Raw genomic sequence first — 16,611 nt, 5'->3', positions numbered from 1 at the left:
ACAAACAAACAAACAAAAGAGAAAACATAAAAAAGCCCATCAAGGCTGGGCCTTCAAGCCCACCCCCTCCTTTTCTCTCCCCCGCATGGAACCCTATGGCCCAACCTCCTTCTCCTCCAGCCTGGCCCCCTTTCTGCCCCTTGTCTTCTTCCTCATCTATCTTCTTCCCTAAGTGGATGAGCACACGCGGTGGCCGGCGATGTGCTAGAGGACAAGCTATGGGCTGAGGCGAGAGTAGACTGGTAGCCGAGGAGGATAAGCCTTTAATGCGGAGTAGGTGGGTAGCTTATTCTATGTCGGTTCGATTGCCCCAAGGCCGGTCGGCATGCGAGAACCAGCAGTCTAAGCTCCATCGATTGGCCGCCCCCTTGCCTATAAATAGGCCTCCCTCGACGATGGTAGAGGCACAATGGCAAAGAGAGAGATCACTGATACCAGTCGCCTCAAGACAAGCCACCGTCCTTCGACATCGCTTGCCACCTCACCGTCACAACCGTCGGTCCCTTGACGCGAGCTTCGCTTGCTGCTGCCGTACCGCAACGCCACCTCGTTGAGTGGCCCGCTGCTGTACCGCAACATCGTTGAGTGGCTCATCGGCATCGTCCTCGCCATCGTCCTTGCCATCCATTCACCCAGTGACACCTAAGCCGCGAGCAAGGAGAGAGACGTCCATTGGGTCATGGCCGGGTAGGGTGTTGGCCAAAAATCGGGTCGGCATGGATCTTAACCAGGTAGGGCTCCGGTCAATTTGGGTCAAATGCAGGTGGGCTTTGCAAAATTCGTAGGCCAACTTTGTGGGCTGAGGACGCCGGATTTGGGCACGTGTGGCAGGCTTATTTGGGCAGTTGGTAGGCGACCCAGGTTGGGCCCAACCCGGGAATCTGACCCGGGTCGTTCATTATATTATATTATTTTAATAAAAATATTTAAAAATAATAATTTATTTTCAAAAAATAAAAAATAAAAATACCCCATGTTTTCCTAATTTAAAAAAAATAGAAAAAGCCAAAAATGATTTATATTTTCAGAAAAAGATCAAAAACCAAAAAATGTCAAAAAAAAAAAAAAAAGAAGAAGAGAAAAAGGTCCAAAAAATGTTTTTCCTCCACAAAGTGCATGGAAAATCTCTCAAATATCCTAAAAGCCTTAGAGTTTGAATAAGATTAGGTACCGAAAGGGCATTAGTGATTAACTAGTGTAATCAAGTCCCCGAACTTAATTTCCCTAATTGCGCAGGAGCAAGTATTTCTCTCAATACTTCATTTGGGTTTCTGATTGACCCACCCTAAATTAATTAGTGACGACTCATATTTAAAATTACCTTACAGGTTAAAAACTTAGACTATTAAGTCGTTAATTGGTGGACTTGGGAGGGTTTAGGTTAAGCCTAATAGACCTAGCCAAACTATTAGCCTCTGTAGGCACCCGTCCCTAATTGGGCGCCGAAAAAAAGAGGCCGCGACAACTTGGCGACTCCGCTGGGGATATTTTTGAGGACTTAGGCTTTTTTTTTTATCTTGTTTAAATACTTTGCTGACTTGGTTTTTTCTTTTTCTTTTGTGCAAGTTAATAGCTTAGAGTTTTTTTTTTATTCCGTTAAAATAAAATGTTTTGTGATTATAAACTGCTATGCATGCTTTAATGTTTTAGCACTACTAATGGCACACACAACACGGCTACCGGACCTGGGCCACCATAGGATACTTAGGATGGCATTAAGAAAGATACGGCCTTGAATGCGAGACTACGATGTAGATGTTACCTTTCTTTTCCCCGAATTTCTTTAGGTAGAGCCGAGGTTAAAAGGGTATGATGCCAGCGCGACACTGCAATGGGCAGACACCCTTTTAATTTCAACAAGTCTTCTTAGTTAGACATTGAGCTGCACATATCATGCACATGTTTATGTGATTGTCATCTATTTTCTCGCACGAAGTAAGTTTTTTATCCATGCATTTTGCAATTTACTTACCTTCCTGTATATATTGAGCAGTAGAATTTAATACCACGGTCATTTAAATTTGGAAGTAATTGTCATAAATTTTTTTTTTTTTTAAATATTGGCAAAGGAAATTACTTTCAGTTGGTGTCTTTGTTTTTCCTCAAGCATGTTACAAAGTTCTTTTTTGCAAGAATTTTCGTTTGCTTCAAAAATAATAGAAGTCCTTTTTAAAATTTATTGCAATTCATGCTTTCTTCGCCTTTTAAATTAAATATCTTTTTAGTCTATGCTAATATGTCGCATGTCTTTCAATCCCTATTTAGGAAATCCTCTACACATACAAACTTTTCATAAATAAACAAAAGGGTAGGATTGGGTTGTCATCATGGACTGACTCCCTATTTATGCTCTATATTTACGCATGCTTGTTTATTCATGACCAGATAATCACGGAATGTCAATGTTCGCCGATCCATACTCATTCAAAAGCAAGAGTAAGAATGGCCGAAGAGAATGTACCAAGCCGTGTTGCGGCCATGGAAAGCGAAATGAAGCAAGTCTTCAATGTGCTTCAACAACTCTCAGAGCAGATAGATTCCATCCAGGGCAAACTTACTCCCACCCCGGTCTCAGTCGAGGTATTGTTACCACAATCATCCACCAGAGGTGATTAAGATAGAGATACCGACGATAACATGCTCGAATTGGAGGATGATTTGCACCAAACCGCAATTGAGAAAGCTAAGCCAGACAGTTTGTCTAAAACTGAGCATGACAAATGTCTCGAAAAGCTTGAGGAGAGGCTGAAACAAGTACAAGGCCTCCAAGATCCTACTTTGACAGACCTCTCCATTTATTCCAAGGTCAAAATGCCGGAAAAATTTAAAATGCCTAAGTTTGAGAAGTACGATGGCACGACTTACTCGAGGGCTCATTTGCAAATGTACTTGGTTCGAATGACCCAATACGTTAATAATGCACCATTAATGATCCAATTGTTCCAATCAAGTCTAGTAGACCCTGCACTGAGGTGGTACATCATGAAGAACATGAACCTCCTTGAAACATGGAGTGAAGTGAGTGAGGCATTCCTCAAGCAATATAAGTTCATAATGGACATTACCCCTTCTCGTGAGGATATTGAGCGTACCGAAAAGAAAAAAAGCACGAATTATTCAAAGAATATGCTATTAGATGGAGGAATCTAGCTACCCAAATCAATCTTGAACCAATCGATTTCAAGCTAAGAAAGATGTTTATCAAAACCCTCCCCTATGAGTACCGCAATCGAATGGTAATTGTTTAATCAACTCATTCCAGTAGGGGAGCAAATCGGGATAGGGTTAAGGGATGGTTGGTTCATTGAACGTGCACCCACGGGCAAGTTCAGCATGAAGAAAGATAAAGAACCCCTAATAGATGTCAATGTTAATGCGACCTACAATCATCCTCCAACAATTTAGACAAGTGTAGGATAGCAACAGACCACCAGCCATCAGCCATCCAAGTGTTATAGCAACAGGAGACAATTTATTCCTTTTCCTGGATCTCCATTATAGGTACCGACAATCCTCTAGAAGAAGAACCTCCTTTCAATTGAGCAAAAATGACCTAACGCTGAAATTTTTTCCAACTACGATTGGTCAAAGATATCCGACTATCACATGGGAGAAGTGGGGTGTGACATCCCGAAATTTCTCCCCGGTTTCGAATATATGAGACGGTTATTTCGTCAACGTACTTATGGTTATTTTACTCAGAATTGATCACTCACAAGTTAACTGATCTATTAGGCGAGGCCGTTAAGGGATATAAATGCGACAGACTAGAGAATTCAATCAGAAATTGACCGCTTGATCATAATAATCGACAAGGATCAATAGGACACCATTATAAATCGATTAGTGAACGGATATAAGTCAATTCGATGGAATGACGTAGTCAAATTGCGGGTGGTTTCGCATGATTACGATATTCGCGTTGAATGGCAATAACTCGATTTTCGCGTTGAACGGCAATAACTCGATTTTCTATCGATATTATATTCGAGACACGCAATTGAACTCTCACGATTTTATGACAACCGAGAGTCATCTACGATTCGAAGATGCACACACGTGGATAAAAAATTATCGACCACGGGTCAAATGTGCTAAAACCCCTAAAAGCTACTCTGTAGATTAGGTCGTACTGAAATCGTGTTCGATCGATTTTAACCGTGAAATTTAATTTATTTTCGGGAATCGGACGTTTGAGCGTGTCACGATTTATTTATTGGACGTCGTCTCATTTTTCGGCGAATTTTTAATGAGTCCAAAATTTTGCGGAAAAATGAATTTTGGACAAAAAGAAAAAGAAAATGAAATTTAGATGGGCAGAGAAATTGGATTTTTCTTCCCCAAAAAGGCATAATTTAGGGAAATTATAGCTAATTTGTGATTGGGTGACCATGGATGAGGCATAGAGACTTTGAGGCATAGGTGATGATGATTTAGATATTTCTCAAGGGCTTTGATTGGCTTGCTTCTCTTATTTTCTTTTTCCCCCTCTCTCTCTCCCACTCTTCTTCCTCCCTCATGCATGTTCAGCCCCCTCCGGGGGCATGGGCCCCTATGGCCCAACCTCCTTCTCCTCCAGCTCAGCCCCCTTTCTGCCTCTTGTCTTCTTCCTCATCTATCTTCTTCCCCAAGCGGATGAGCGGCACATACGGTGGCCGGTGATGTGCTAGAGGACAAGCTACGAGCTGAGGCGAGAGTAGACCGGTAACCGAGGAGCATAGGCCTTAAATGCGGAGCGGGTGGGTGGCTGAGGCAACGTCGGTTTGGTCGCCCTAAGGCCAATTGGCTTGCGAGGACCGACGATCAAAGCTTTGTAGACTGGCCCTCCCTCGCCTATAAATAGGCCTCCCCCGACGATGGTAGAGGCACGACGACAAAGAGAGAGATCACCGGTAGCGAGCTTCTAAAGCCTTCCCCAAGAGACTTTGGGGGAGACATGAGTGCGAGCCGCCGGAGATCTCAGATCTGATTGGAGGAAGGATGGCCGGAGAAGAAACGTCGCGAAGGATCAAGGGTTGCAAGCTTTGAACCTCCCCCGAGAGACTTTAGGGGAGGCCTGAGGATGAGCAGGCCAAGATCCAAGGTCGGCCGGAGAGGAGAGGGTCGGGTCTAAGTCAGGTTAGCCAGAGAAGAGAGGAGGAAGACTAGAGGAACTCATCGGCGAAGCCAGGGTTGAGCGACGAGTGGACTTGGAGAGAGAAGAGAAAGGGTTAGATCTGGAGGACAGAAGACCATATCTGAGAAGCTAAGGACCCGCCGTCATTGCCACGTCATGACCGTCGCTTCCTATAGTTGCCTCCACCCCTCAACGCCGTCGCCTTACTATCCTCGCCAAACGTCGAGCTGCCATCCGTCGCTACTTCACCATCGCCGAGCTGAGCTCACCGGCCCAACGCTAGCCGAGGTCATTGGTGCTCCCTTGTAACGCGACTCCACTTCGTTGTTGCCCGTTGTTGCTATTTCGTCACTAGACACTACTTCGCCGTTGCTCGCCGCTATTGTTCCACCACCAGCTACCTCAAGACGAGCCACTGTCCTCCGACACTGCCTGCCACCTCGCTATCACGATCGCTGGTCCCTCGACGCAAGCTTCGCTTGCTGCTGTCGTACTGTGACACCACCTCGTTGAGTGGCCCACCGCTATACCGCAACGCTGTTGAGTGACTCCTTGCCATTGTCGTCGCCGTTGTCATCACCGTCGTCATTGCCATCGTCGTCACCGTTCGTTCGCCCAGCGACACCTCAACTGCGAGCAAGGAGAGGGACGTCCATCGGATCGCAGCTGGGTAGAGATTCGGCCAAAAACCGAGTCGGGCGTGGATCTCAACCGGGTAGGGCTCTAGTCATTTTGGGTCAAATGCGGGTGTGCTTTGCAAAATTCATGAGCCAACTTTGTGGGTTGAGGAAACCATATTTGGGCCCGTGCGACAGGCCTGTTTGGGCAGTTGGTAGGCAACTTAGGTCGAGCCCAACCGGGAATCCGACCCGGGTCGTTCATTATATTATATTAATTTAATAAAAAATATATTAAAAACGAAAAAATAATTTATTTTCAAAAAATCAAAAAAATCAAAATACCCATGTTTTCCTAATTTTCCAAAAAAAGAAAGATAAAAAATCGAAAAAATGCTTTTTATGTCCCAAAAAAAAAAAAAAAAGAGAAAAAGACCAAAAAATTGTTTTTCCTCCACAAAATGCATGGAAAATCCCTCAAATATTCAAAAAGCCTTAGGGTTTAAGTAAGATTAAGTACCGAAAGGGCATTAGTAATTAACTAGTGTAATCAGATCCCCAAACTTAATTTCTCTAGTTGCGTAGGAGCGAGTATTTCTCCCCATACTTCGATTGGGTTTCTAATTGACCCACCCCAAATTGATTAGTGGCAACTCCCATTTAAAATTAATTTATAGGTTAAAAACTTGGACTATTAAGTTGTGAATTGGTGGACTTGGGAGGGTCCAGGCTAAGCCTAATAGACCTAGCCAAACCATTAGCCTCCGCATGCGCTCGTCCCTAATTGGGCGCCGGAAAAAAAGAGATGGTGACATACCCTCAACCACTTCAATATTTCCCTTTTCATTTGATGGTACCTACTCCATTTCTTTTATATTTAGTCATTTAGAGATTTGTACATACATATATATGTCATATATTTTTCATTTTGTACTGTTGACAAGTCGTTACATGGTATTAAATACCACAAAAATGCAATCTAGTCTCGCATAAAATCAACGAAGTTAATTTATTTTAATCATAATTGAAACCAAGTATTTTGGCACTTTTACTCAGTGTTCTTATTATGTGTACATTTATTAATTTCCAATGCCATATGCGAATTTATAGTCTATCCCAAACGGAATTTATCAGAGTGGATAAGTTGTGAAAATCATGTTAGTTATCTCAATACAATAGTGGATACGATCAATTCATCTAATCTTGTCACATGGAATCTGCCAATTTATTTTGGGAGACTACAGAGAGTATATGGTATTCATTCTCATATACATACTACATGATACATGGATGGACTTTGCATAAATTTATATCTACTTCTTCAATAGAAATACGATGTGTATCTCAGTGACTTTCTCTTATTAGAAAGTTTATGGAGGAAAAGGATTAACTATGCACTGGTAGAAATTGAATTCGTTTCAGGTTTTTGCGAAAATGTCACTTCAATGCAAATTGAATTCCTTTCATCATCACCATCATATTTTCTGTACACAATTCTGTGTGCTTTCCACGCAATACGGGACAAGCGAGCGCAACGAAAACATGCCTTTTGATATAGCTCTTTATACAACCCTATATATATAAAGTTTCATCAACTAAAAATGACAAATTTTGAATACACGATCTGTGTAAAATATTTTAATATAATCCACATCCATGACTACTAATTAGTAGTCAATTTTCCGAACCGTAACTACCAATACCAATGTTGAAGGATGTGGGCTGTGCAGCAAACAGATTGCGCAGTATACTATATGAAATTTCAAATAAAAATGTGTTAGCATGATTATAAAATTCAAAAACCATGCTTTATATGGGCTAGTTTATGCCTAGATTTTCGACACGGATTAGAGAGGATCTCAACACTCTCCAGCCACAGTCCATAACAGTGAGATTTTTATTCATATAGATGGTGTTTAAAGTCTTAACAGTCAATATATACAAAACTAATCATCGAGGACAATTAGATTAATTTAAATCCAACGCGAAAATTGATGCGTGGAATGTCATTCAGTAAGAATGGAAAGAATGAAACAATCAAAGAATAAATGAGTTATCCCTTAGGGTCAGTCTTCACAAATTGCCGTCTGTTGACTAGACAGATTAGATCGCTTCAAATTTGCGGAGTTACGTCCATGAGGCGACCTAGCAAGACGAAGTTGTCGCTCATTGGAGAGCATTTTCGCAAACCTGAAACCACAATTTAGAATTGCATTTAGTGACCTCGATGATTTTACATTGCCTTGTAACTTTTAATAACTCAAGAACTCATGACATCGTTCAAATAGTTCAATACCTTCTGAGAGCCTGTTCATTAGTCTCCAGGTTACATGCCTCGCATCCACCCTTTTCTAGATCTACCTTTGAAACCGGCTTCTTCAATAGTGCTTCGCCGGTTCTCACTAAGTCGTTCAGGTTCTTCTTCGTTGCTATATCCACGGATGCCACGGCCCCGCTTAAGTTATCGTCCTGCCATTCCAATTTTGATTAGCGAGTCAACTCAAGTTCTTCAAGTTGTTAATTTTCTTGAATCATTCAAGGTGCAATAAGAATACCTGAATCCGGAGGTAGTTGGCTTCAAGGTGCAGGGCCTGGAAGACCGCAGAGAGGTGGAAGTCGACCATATCGGCACTCGCTTGCATGAACACATCAATCAACGGGCTCCCGCCGTTGCAGGTCAACCAGTTCAACACTCCCCACTTGGCCGCTTCACTTGCATCGTACTTCCCTTCAGAATTTCGTGAACCAGTCCCGAGCGATATCACCAAAAATCTTCTGTAATCCATCGGCTTTATAGGGAAAAAATCCGAACTTCCTCCTATGATCTCCTTCGTCACTTCGCCCATTGCAACTAACGTCTGCATGATGAATGACGTGAAGTTAGAAATTATACAAACACGTTTTGTTTAGTCAGGTCAGCCAAAATATAGTTCTTTCATACCGGATTGTTTGCGGCTACGCCGCCATCTATGAGGTTGAATTCTCTCAGTTTTCCTGTGGAGTCTTGGGTTTCGAAATAATGAGCCGGGAGATAAGTAGGTGCTGCTGAGGTTGAGATGCATATGTCCGAGAGCAAGGCGTCTAGAGTCGGCGTTTTCTTCACCTATTCATTTCCGAAAAAAACAATACTTAGATGATTATCTATTATCTATATGTCATAATTAATAAAGACAAAGGAAATATAAAAATAAGGAAACAAATTGCATGTTAGGGACAAGAAGATGAACCTCGTAGCTAGAAAAGATCGTTGGCTGAAGACGCTTGATGTCGAACGTTGGGATAACGACGTTAGTCAATGTCTGGTGCAATCTTGCGTTCCCGAGTTTCTCTTTCACGAGCTTATGCAGGTATTTTCCATCATATTTTGGGCCAGTCACAGCTTTAATCATCTTCGTAGCAGGCGCGAAAGGACAACTGTAGTTTTCAATTTATAAAGACATTATGTTAGAAAGTCATCCGAGAAAACATTACTTCGTAAACATGACACCTGTATAGGCTTGGAAATTTAGGGCACCTGTCTTGAGGAAAGATTTTAGGGCAATTGTCAAGGTAAAAATCCTTAATGTCTTTTGCGGCAAATAAGGGGCGATTGTTATCATCGGGGGTGGTTAACATGGCCGTGACGAGACCACCGGTGCTCGTTCCAGCAATAACATCAAAATAATCTGCTATTCTCGCGTCTTCACCATCTAGTTTCTGCACCAGTCCACAAAGATATGTTCTCTAGTTATGAATCAAAATTTGCATGGGACATGCATGCATGAAAAAGTGAACTGCAAGTGATTATAGCACGCAGCAAAGCGTTTCTTACAAAGAAAGTGCAAAAGCCTTAGCAAATGACTGATGTCTATGTAATTATACCTGAAGTTCAGACTCTAAGAAAGCGAGGATGGTTCCTGGGATAAGCCCTCTTATCCCTCCACCATCAATACTGAGAATTGTAATGAGGTTTCCGTAAGTTGGAGGCTGAAGAGGCAAGCTCGTTGCCCTTTCCATGGATGCGATCATGTAAATGGGGAAAGAGAGAGAGAGAGAGAGAGAGAGAGAGTTTGAGGAAAAGGATTGAATTGCAACTGTGTTGAATTCCAGATATGATGCTTGCAGAGGAAGCTGGAAATGCGAGCTCTATGGCCTTGATCTTGATAAGTACTTATAGGCTATGCTTAATTCAAAATTTGACCGAAATCACGCGTAAGATCTTGTTCGGAACTGTTTCAAGTTGGACTGCTGATTCTTCAATCCAAGAAAACCATTGAAAAGTCCGAATTTCAAAGGCTGAATCATGAATTTTTTTCTTGGGAAGTACCTAGCCGATGATGAGTTTGAGCGGTCACCACGCAAGTGAGAACTATCGTTGAGACTTTCAACGCCCCAGGAGAGACTTGTAGGTCTGAAAAGTAAACGAAAGGCACGGGGACCATTTTGGAAGCAGCCAACCCTAAATCCTGATGCATCGTCCAGCAGGGGGAGTGAATTGGTGCCATGAAATGCTGTGCGTAAAACTCTCTGCTTACAGATAAGAGAGGATGAAATGAGAACTCACCGGAAGATTGAAAATGAAGTTCGCAGGTTTCGAACCAAGACCGGTTGATAAGTTGAATTCACGCCTCTGAAATTAAAGGGGGAAAATAAAGGAAGTGCATTATTTTACATCCTGTCTGATTTATATGTCATTCTATCACCTTTTTCATCACCACGTCATGTCGAATGTGCTCCAACGGCTTCTCTACTCGTCCTTAATGAGCTTCAACTAATTTGGCTTCTGAGTAATTTTGCTTTTGTCATAATGTCTGCTATCTTCTTTATTATATCGCTTCCGAATTCAATCGGTTTGCTATGATTTGTTGGGATCTTATTGTCCTTTTGATAACCGGATTATAGCCAAGGATTAGCTTATACAATGATGATGAATATATCTCTTCTTTGTTCTTTCTGGGGTCGAAACTCTGCTTACTTGAGCACAGAGAAACGGTAAAGGGACAAATATATTTCCATACACATTCCTTGATGTTCAATGACATTGATGATACTCCTTTTCAAAATTTTCAAACAATTCATATGCCGAGACATACATAAAATCTCGTTTATGTTTTGGTCCTAGAACTTATTTAGTGATTCGTTCAAGAATCACCCAAAAACACTGTTATGGGATGTTAACCTGGCATTGATATAACTAACGTGTTTACAATAAGTCGGCAGGGTCACCAATACCAACCATAGTCAAAACTACTTGTCACACAAGCAAAAGATGGTGTGTTGAATTCCAATAAGATATGGTGGAAAATAAATTTGCATCATTATTTGGGAGAGTATATTATAAATCTAAACCTAAAAATCATATGATGAACAAAATCAATCATAATACATGAAAAGTACCATTTTTTAGTGGTTCCAATAGATTTTTGTAACACGATCAATTCGATCTAATTAATATAATCTCGTGGTCTGCATATTGAAACATCACTCTTTTTTGGCGGCATAACAAACGCGTGGAACCCTAATTTAAGCTCGTCGTGGTCCCAGCGTTGCAGGCTTTCCTAAATAGCATAGTCAATGTAAAACTTAAGAATTGAATCACGTTTCTAAACGTTGCTTCTGGGATTTTCTATTCCCTCTTAAAGGATAAATGAACTCGTTAGGCAGAAAGCAGAATAGATGCGGGAAGAGGCGGGATCAGGCACAGGAGACTTGAAGTGGGTGGTCCGGTCTGGTCTGCTCATCCTATCCGTGAAGAACTTCGTCATCATTCACGACCGAGAATCATAAGAACAATAGAAGGTGTTGTGTTAGATTATTTGATGGTATCCGCTGCATCCGCCAGTCTTCGGAGTTCGTGAGGAGCTTGACTGTTGTTATACTTTGCACGTGATGGTTGTAGGTGGTGGCTCTGGCGAAACTCTTACGTGTATTGGCCTCTAGGGCGAATCAAAAGCTTTTGTTTCCATTCAAGATGGAACCAAAATGGACATTTAACTATGCTATTTTCGAAAACAGACGGATCTTTTTTTTTTTTTTTTTCTTTTTCGTGCCAGTCTAATTTTGAAATAGTGATTAAGTGTCAAAAGAACTACTGCAAAAACAAAACCACTGATTACCTGATTTCTCTGTAATTTGATGGTAACATATTGATATATTTATGAACTTACCAACAATTTTCGAAAGTTTGTAAACGAGCAAGTTTTCTTATTTTTCTTACCAATTTTTCCTTGCATTTCTTATTACATTGGTTTTCATTACAAAGTTTTATTTAAGTTAGTTACCAAATTTTTTTTTAAGCTACCAACTTGTCTCATCTCTAAAACAAAGAAATCGTTATGTTTTACCCACTTTTATTCATCATCCTTATCAATGTCTTTAAATTACCCGTTGTTCCATAAAACTTAACATTTTTTAATGCGACTTTCCAAATTTTTCCATCTAAATTGCTAACTATTTTTTTGATTTGCTGGCTAACAAGTTTTTTTTTTTTTTTTTTTTTTTTTGTAAACTTACTTGCATTTTGATCTTTTTTCTACCATTAATTTACCAATAAGTGTTGTGTTATCTAAGTTAGTCACCAACGTTTTTCATTTTTCTAAGAGTTAATATCCTGAAAACTCCAAACTGGTATACGTGTGACAAATTTACCCAAAAACAAATTCTTTGATCACAAAAATCTTAAACTGATACACCTTTGACAATTTACCCCAAACTGGTATACTTGTAATAAATTTACCCTATATTAATTTTAGTTAAGTTTTACTATCAAATTACTAAATTGGATATCACTTGATAGTTGACTAGTGTACCGGTTTAGGATTTTATTTTCTGTTTGTCATAATTACACAATTTTTGTGGTTTTGCAATATTAATCTAATTTTACGGAATGTATATTTGTCATAAATATACTAGTTTGGGGTTTTTGGCAGTCGAACAAATTAATTTGAGATAAATTTATCATAAGTGTACCAGTTTGGATTTTTTTGTGTCGTTTGGAGTAAATTTGTCAAAAGTATACCGGTTTATGATTTTTCATGGTTAAAAAATTAGTTTGAAGTAAATTTGTCATACGTGTACCAATTTGGGGTTTTTCAGGTTATTAACCCTCATTCTAATATACCAAGTTCTCTTACCTCTAATAAAACATTCTCTCTCTCTCTCTCTATCTCTCTCTCTCTCTCTCTCATGAACTTTTATTCGCATTTCTTTCTAACTTCTAGAATATACAAAGAATCAATCATAGAGGAATTGATGACTTTGTGGTACCAGGTCACAAGCTTGAGGTAATGAGAACTTTTATTCATTTGATCATGCTGTACAAGCTCAGACCAGTTAAAAACATACAAAAAAAATCATTTGAAAGTATAAGATTGAAAAAAGTTACATCCAATGATGCAGCAAACTTCCCTTCGGAATTTAGTGGAGAAGAACGGAAAGAATAAAAGAAGTCCATAAAATGCCTATACACAAAAACAATCAAAGAATGGATGACGTGTCCCCTAAGAGTCTTCAAGACTGTAGAAATATTCCGCGACTAGCATCGTTTCAAATTCGTGGAATTATGTCCATGTGGCGACCTCGCATGACGAAGTTGTCTCTCATTTGAAAGGAGCTTGGCGAACCTGAAACCAAATTGGATAATCGCACTTAAGTAACCTCGACCGGACAACTAATAAACCCTAAACCTTTAAATACATGAAAGAATTTGATTTCATTGTTCTAATAGTTCAATACCTTCTAAGAGCCTCTTCATTAGTCTCCAGTTTACACGCATCGTATTGACCGGTCTCCAAATCCACCTTCGAAACCGGCTTCTTCAATAGTGCTTCACCGGTTTTGACTAAGTCGTTCAAATTCTTCTTTGTAGCGATATCGACAGATGCCACTGAACCGCTTAATGTGTCGTCCTATAAGTTTCATTTATGAGAATCAATATACAGTGTGTCGGCTACAGCTAAATCCTCGATGAGGACATCAAGGTCAATGTTATGCAAGTGAAATTCGAGAATCTTAATTCTATTATACCTGGATTCGGAGGTAGTTGGCTTCAAGGTGTAATGCCTGGAAGACCGCAGAGAGGTGGAAATCGACCATATCAGCGCTCGCTTGCATGAACACATCGACCAACGGGCTCCCACCATTGCTACTCAACCAGCCCAGCACTCCCCATTTGGCAGCTTCCCTTGCGTCGTACTTCCCTTCGACTTTTTGCGATCCGGTCCCGAGTGATATCACCAGAAACCTTCTGTAATCCATCGGCTTTATGGGGAAGAAATCCGAGCTTCCTCCCATGATCTCCTTCGTCACTTCCCCCATCGCAACCAAGGTCTATTTTGAGCAACGTCAAATTAGTGATTTAATACTATGTGTCGTCAAGTCACGATCCACATTAAACAACAATAGGGAAAATTAGCTTTGCATACCGGGTTGTTCGCAGCTACGCCGCCATCTATGAGGTTGAATTCTCTAATTTTTCCCGTGGAGTCCTGGGTCTCAAAGTAATGAGCTGGGAGATAAGTTGGTGCTGCTGAGGTTGAGATGCATATGTCCGAGAGCAAGGCGTTTATGCTTGGCTTTCTCTTTACCTGCATATTTATCCAGAATTAAAAAAAAAAAAATCTATTTAATTACTTTTCTACATGTAACACGCAAGAAACAATATTTAAAAAAAGCGAGTTATATTTCAGGGACAAGAAAGATGAACCTCGTAGCTAGAAAAGATGGTTGGCTGAAGACTCTTGATGTCGAATGTTGGGATCACAACATTTGTTAATGTTTGATGCAATCGTCTGTTTCCGAGTTTCTCTTTGACAAGCTTATGAAGGTATTTTCCATCATATTTTGGTCCCGTCACAGCTTTGATCATCTTCGTAGCAGGAGCAAACGGGCAACTGTGTAGTTTCGAAAAATATAGAAGTTATGTAAGAAGAGTTATTACCATAGACAAACAATCATTCATAAATGCAAAACCTAATACGGCCTTGATAATTTTGAATCAGCCAGCTGAGCTAACCTGTCTTGAGGGAAGATTTTTGGGCAGTTATCGAGGTAGAAATCCTTAATATCTTTTGCAGCGAATAAGGGGCGGTTGTTCTCGTCAGGGCTAGTTAACATGGCGGTGACTAGACCTCCGGTGCTTGTTCCCGCAATAACATCAAAATAATCTGCGATCCTTGCATCTTCACCATCTAGTTTCTGCACAGTCCACAAAGATATATATGTTCTCTAATTAGAAATCACAGGTTGCATGGGGCACGCATGCGTCAAGAAAGTGAGCTTTGTTCAAGTACAAACCTGAAGCTCAGACTCTAAGAAAGCGAGAATGGTTCCCGGAATCAGCCCTCTTATGCCTCCACCATCGATACTAAGAATAGTTATGAGATTTCCGTAAGTCGGAGGTTGAAGTGGCAAGCTCATTGCCCTTTCCATGGATGTCTTTGCTAACTAAACGGACACCTTCTTCTGCGATAAGTAGAGAAGAAATGGATACCAGCGGACCAAAATTCAGACAAAGTATGTGCTTTTCTTATTTCCTAGATTGAGAAACAGAGAGAGGGGCTTTGCGGAAAATATTGAATTGCAAATGTGCTTGTATTGTGGAGAAGCTGGAAGTGAGATAGTTCTGTGATGGCCTTAGTCTGGATAAGAGGCACGTATTTATAGGCTACGTTCCATTCAATAATTGACCGAAATGGAACGTACGAACTTGCTTGGAATCGTCATAGGTTGGACCGATTCCAAGAAACTCGTTGAAAAGTACAATTTCAAAGCTGATGCAAAACATTTATTGTTTGAGGCTGAGAGGCCTTTCTAGTCACCATGCGGAGTGAAGAATAGTCGTTGAGATTTTCAACATTCGGGAGATTTTTAGGTTTGAAAAGTCAAGGAAAGGTTTGATGGGGCCACAGTTAGGGAGCAAGAATCTTTATTCGTGATGAACATATAGTATACATGAAAGAATTCAGATCCAGATACGTCACTTTTGAATGATTTTTCCGAATTCTTCTATATATATGATGGCTTATTTCCCATTAATGTTTTCTGCAATAAATTAAATCAACCATTTGCTTGATATACACAATGATGAACCTCATTTGAAAAGATCAACGCGTTGGCAGTGGCTCAAGAAATTCAAATTGGAAATATCTTTTTAGTAATCCGGAATTGCTCTCCATGAAACTAGCAATATAAACAATGTTATACCTTGTGGATGCAGATATGTTACGGTAATATGAGAGATGTATAGGCGAGGAAATGAGCTCACTAAGATTTAAAATGACTATTAGAATGATGAGGTAACTAAGGTGGTTCTTTTCTTTCATCTCAGGCTTTATCTAAATTTAAATTGATTAAAATAGAAAAAGAGATAGCATGGTTATTTCTTTGGACAAACCCATCTACTTATTATGTCCGAATGAATGGCGAATTGTTAAGTTTTGACTAAAAGAACGGCTAGGTTTTGAGTGGTAACTACGCCAAGGCAAATCGGTTGACTAGTTCCAATTTAGGGTTTCGCACGTGAAGGAAATAGTAATTAATCCAAGTGTCATTTGTAAGCTCCTTCCTCTTGGGGCTGTATTCGATGAACACGTCGAAACCCTGGCTTTAAACAAAGCAGTTTTTTTCTGCTTTTGACCGGCAAAGCGAACCTCGTTTCTCATCCCCGTGTCGTCGCATAATTTCAAAGTTAATTAATTCAACACGAGATTTGAATCACGTGTGAAGCTGTGCTTCTGGGTCGTTTTCCCCCGACTTCATGGGAGAATTGTTAGGCAGAACCGATATAGATGCGAGATGATAGGTCATCCTGTCAGAGAATAACTTATTCATCTCCAATCAAGCAACGAGAGGTTCGATGGTGGAGGCTTTGGGTGATTCAAAGATGGCCGAGAGTTCAAC

At 40.5% G+C, this 16,611-nt stretch overlaps 2 protein-coding genes across 2 annotated transcripts; both read right to left on the bottom strand.

Annotated features, from left to right (window-relative positions):
- Positions 1–7,799: 7,799 nt before the first annotated feature.
- LOC104451153 (patatin-like protein 2) lies at positions 7,800–9,805 on the bottom strand. Its single transcript, XM_010065885.3, has 7 exons — positions 9,595–9,805; positions 9,248–9,429; positions 8,961–9,147; positions 8,675–8,836; positions 8,289–8,591; positions 8,030–8,202; positions 7,800–7,923 (listed from the first exon to the last, which is right to left on the bottom strand). Exons 1-7 carry the CDS (start codon positions 9,739–9,741, stop codon positions 7,800–7,802), a joined length of 1,278 nt encoding a protein of 425 aa, XP_010064187.2. The 5' UTR covers positions 9,742–9,805.
- Positions 9,806–13,039: 3,234 nt separating this feature from the next.
- LOC104451076 (patatin-like protein 2) lies at positions 13,040–15,313 on the bottom strand. The gene is made up of 7 exons (XM_039316203.1): positions 15,007–15,313; positions 14,726–14,907; positions 14,417–14,603; positions 14,136–14,297; positions 13,738–14,040; positions 13,447–13,619; positions 13,040–13,334 (listed from the first exon to the last, which is right to left on the bottom strand). The coding sequence occupies exons 1-7, from the start codon at positions 15,139–15,141 to the stop codon at positions 13,247–13,249; spliced, it is 1,230 nt and encodes a 409-aa protein (XP_039172137.1). The 5' UTR covers positions 15,142–15,313; the 3' UTR covers positions 13,040–13,246.
- Positions 15,314–16,611: the final 1,298 nt, after the last annotated feature.

Source organism: Eucalyptus grandis, chromosome 6 (genome assembly GCF_016545825.1).
Source record: "Eucalyptus grandis isolate ANBG69807.140 chromosome 6, ASM1654582v1, whole genome shotgun sequence".
NCBI lineage: Eukaryota > Viridiplantae > Streptophyta > Magnoliopsida > Myrtales > Myrtaceae > Eucalyptus > Eucalyptus grandis.
Note: the sequence above shows the minus strand (reverse complement) of the source record. Positions and strands in the feature narration are given on the sequence as shown.

Excerpts from the sequence above, each read along its gene's own strand:
- LOC104451153 (XM_010065885.3), bottom strand. The coding sequence starts at position 9,741 with ATGATCGCATCCATGGAAAGGGCAACGAGCTTGCCTCTTCAGCCTCCA. Across the intron at positions 8,592-8,674 it reads GCGTAGCCGCAAACAATCCG|ACGTTAGTTGCAATGGGCGA; the intron begins GTATGAAAGAAC and ends TTCATCATGCAG. Across the intron at positions 7,924-8,029 it reads AATGAACAGGCTCTCAGAAG|GTTTGCGAAAATGCTCTCCA; the intron begins GTATTGAACTAT and ends TTGTGGTTTCAG.
- LOC104451076 (XM_039316203.1), bottom strand. The coding sequence starts at position 15,141 with ATGGAAAGGGCAATGAGCTTGCCACTTCAACCTCCGACTTACGGAAAT. Across the intron at positions 14,908-15,006 it reads TCTTAGAGTCTGAGCTTCAG|AAACTAGATGGTGAAGATGC; the intron begins GTTTGTACTTGA and ends TGGACTGTGCAG. Across the intron at positions 14,604-14,725 it reads AAAATCTTCCCTCAAGACAG|TTGCCCGTTTGCTCCTGCTA; the intron begins GTTAGCTCAGCT and ends GAAACTACACAG.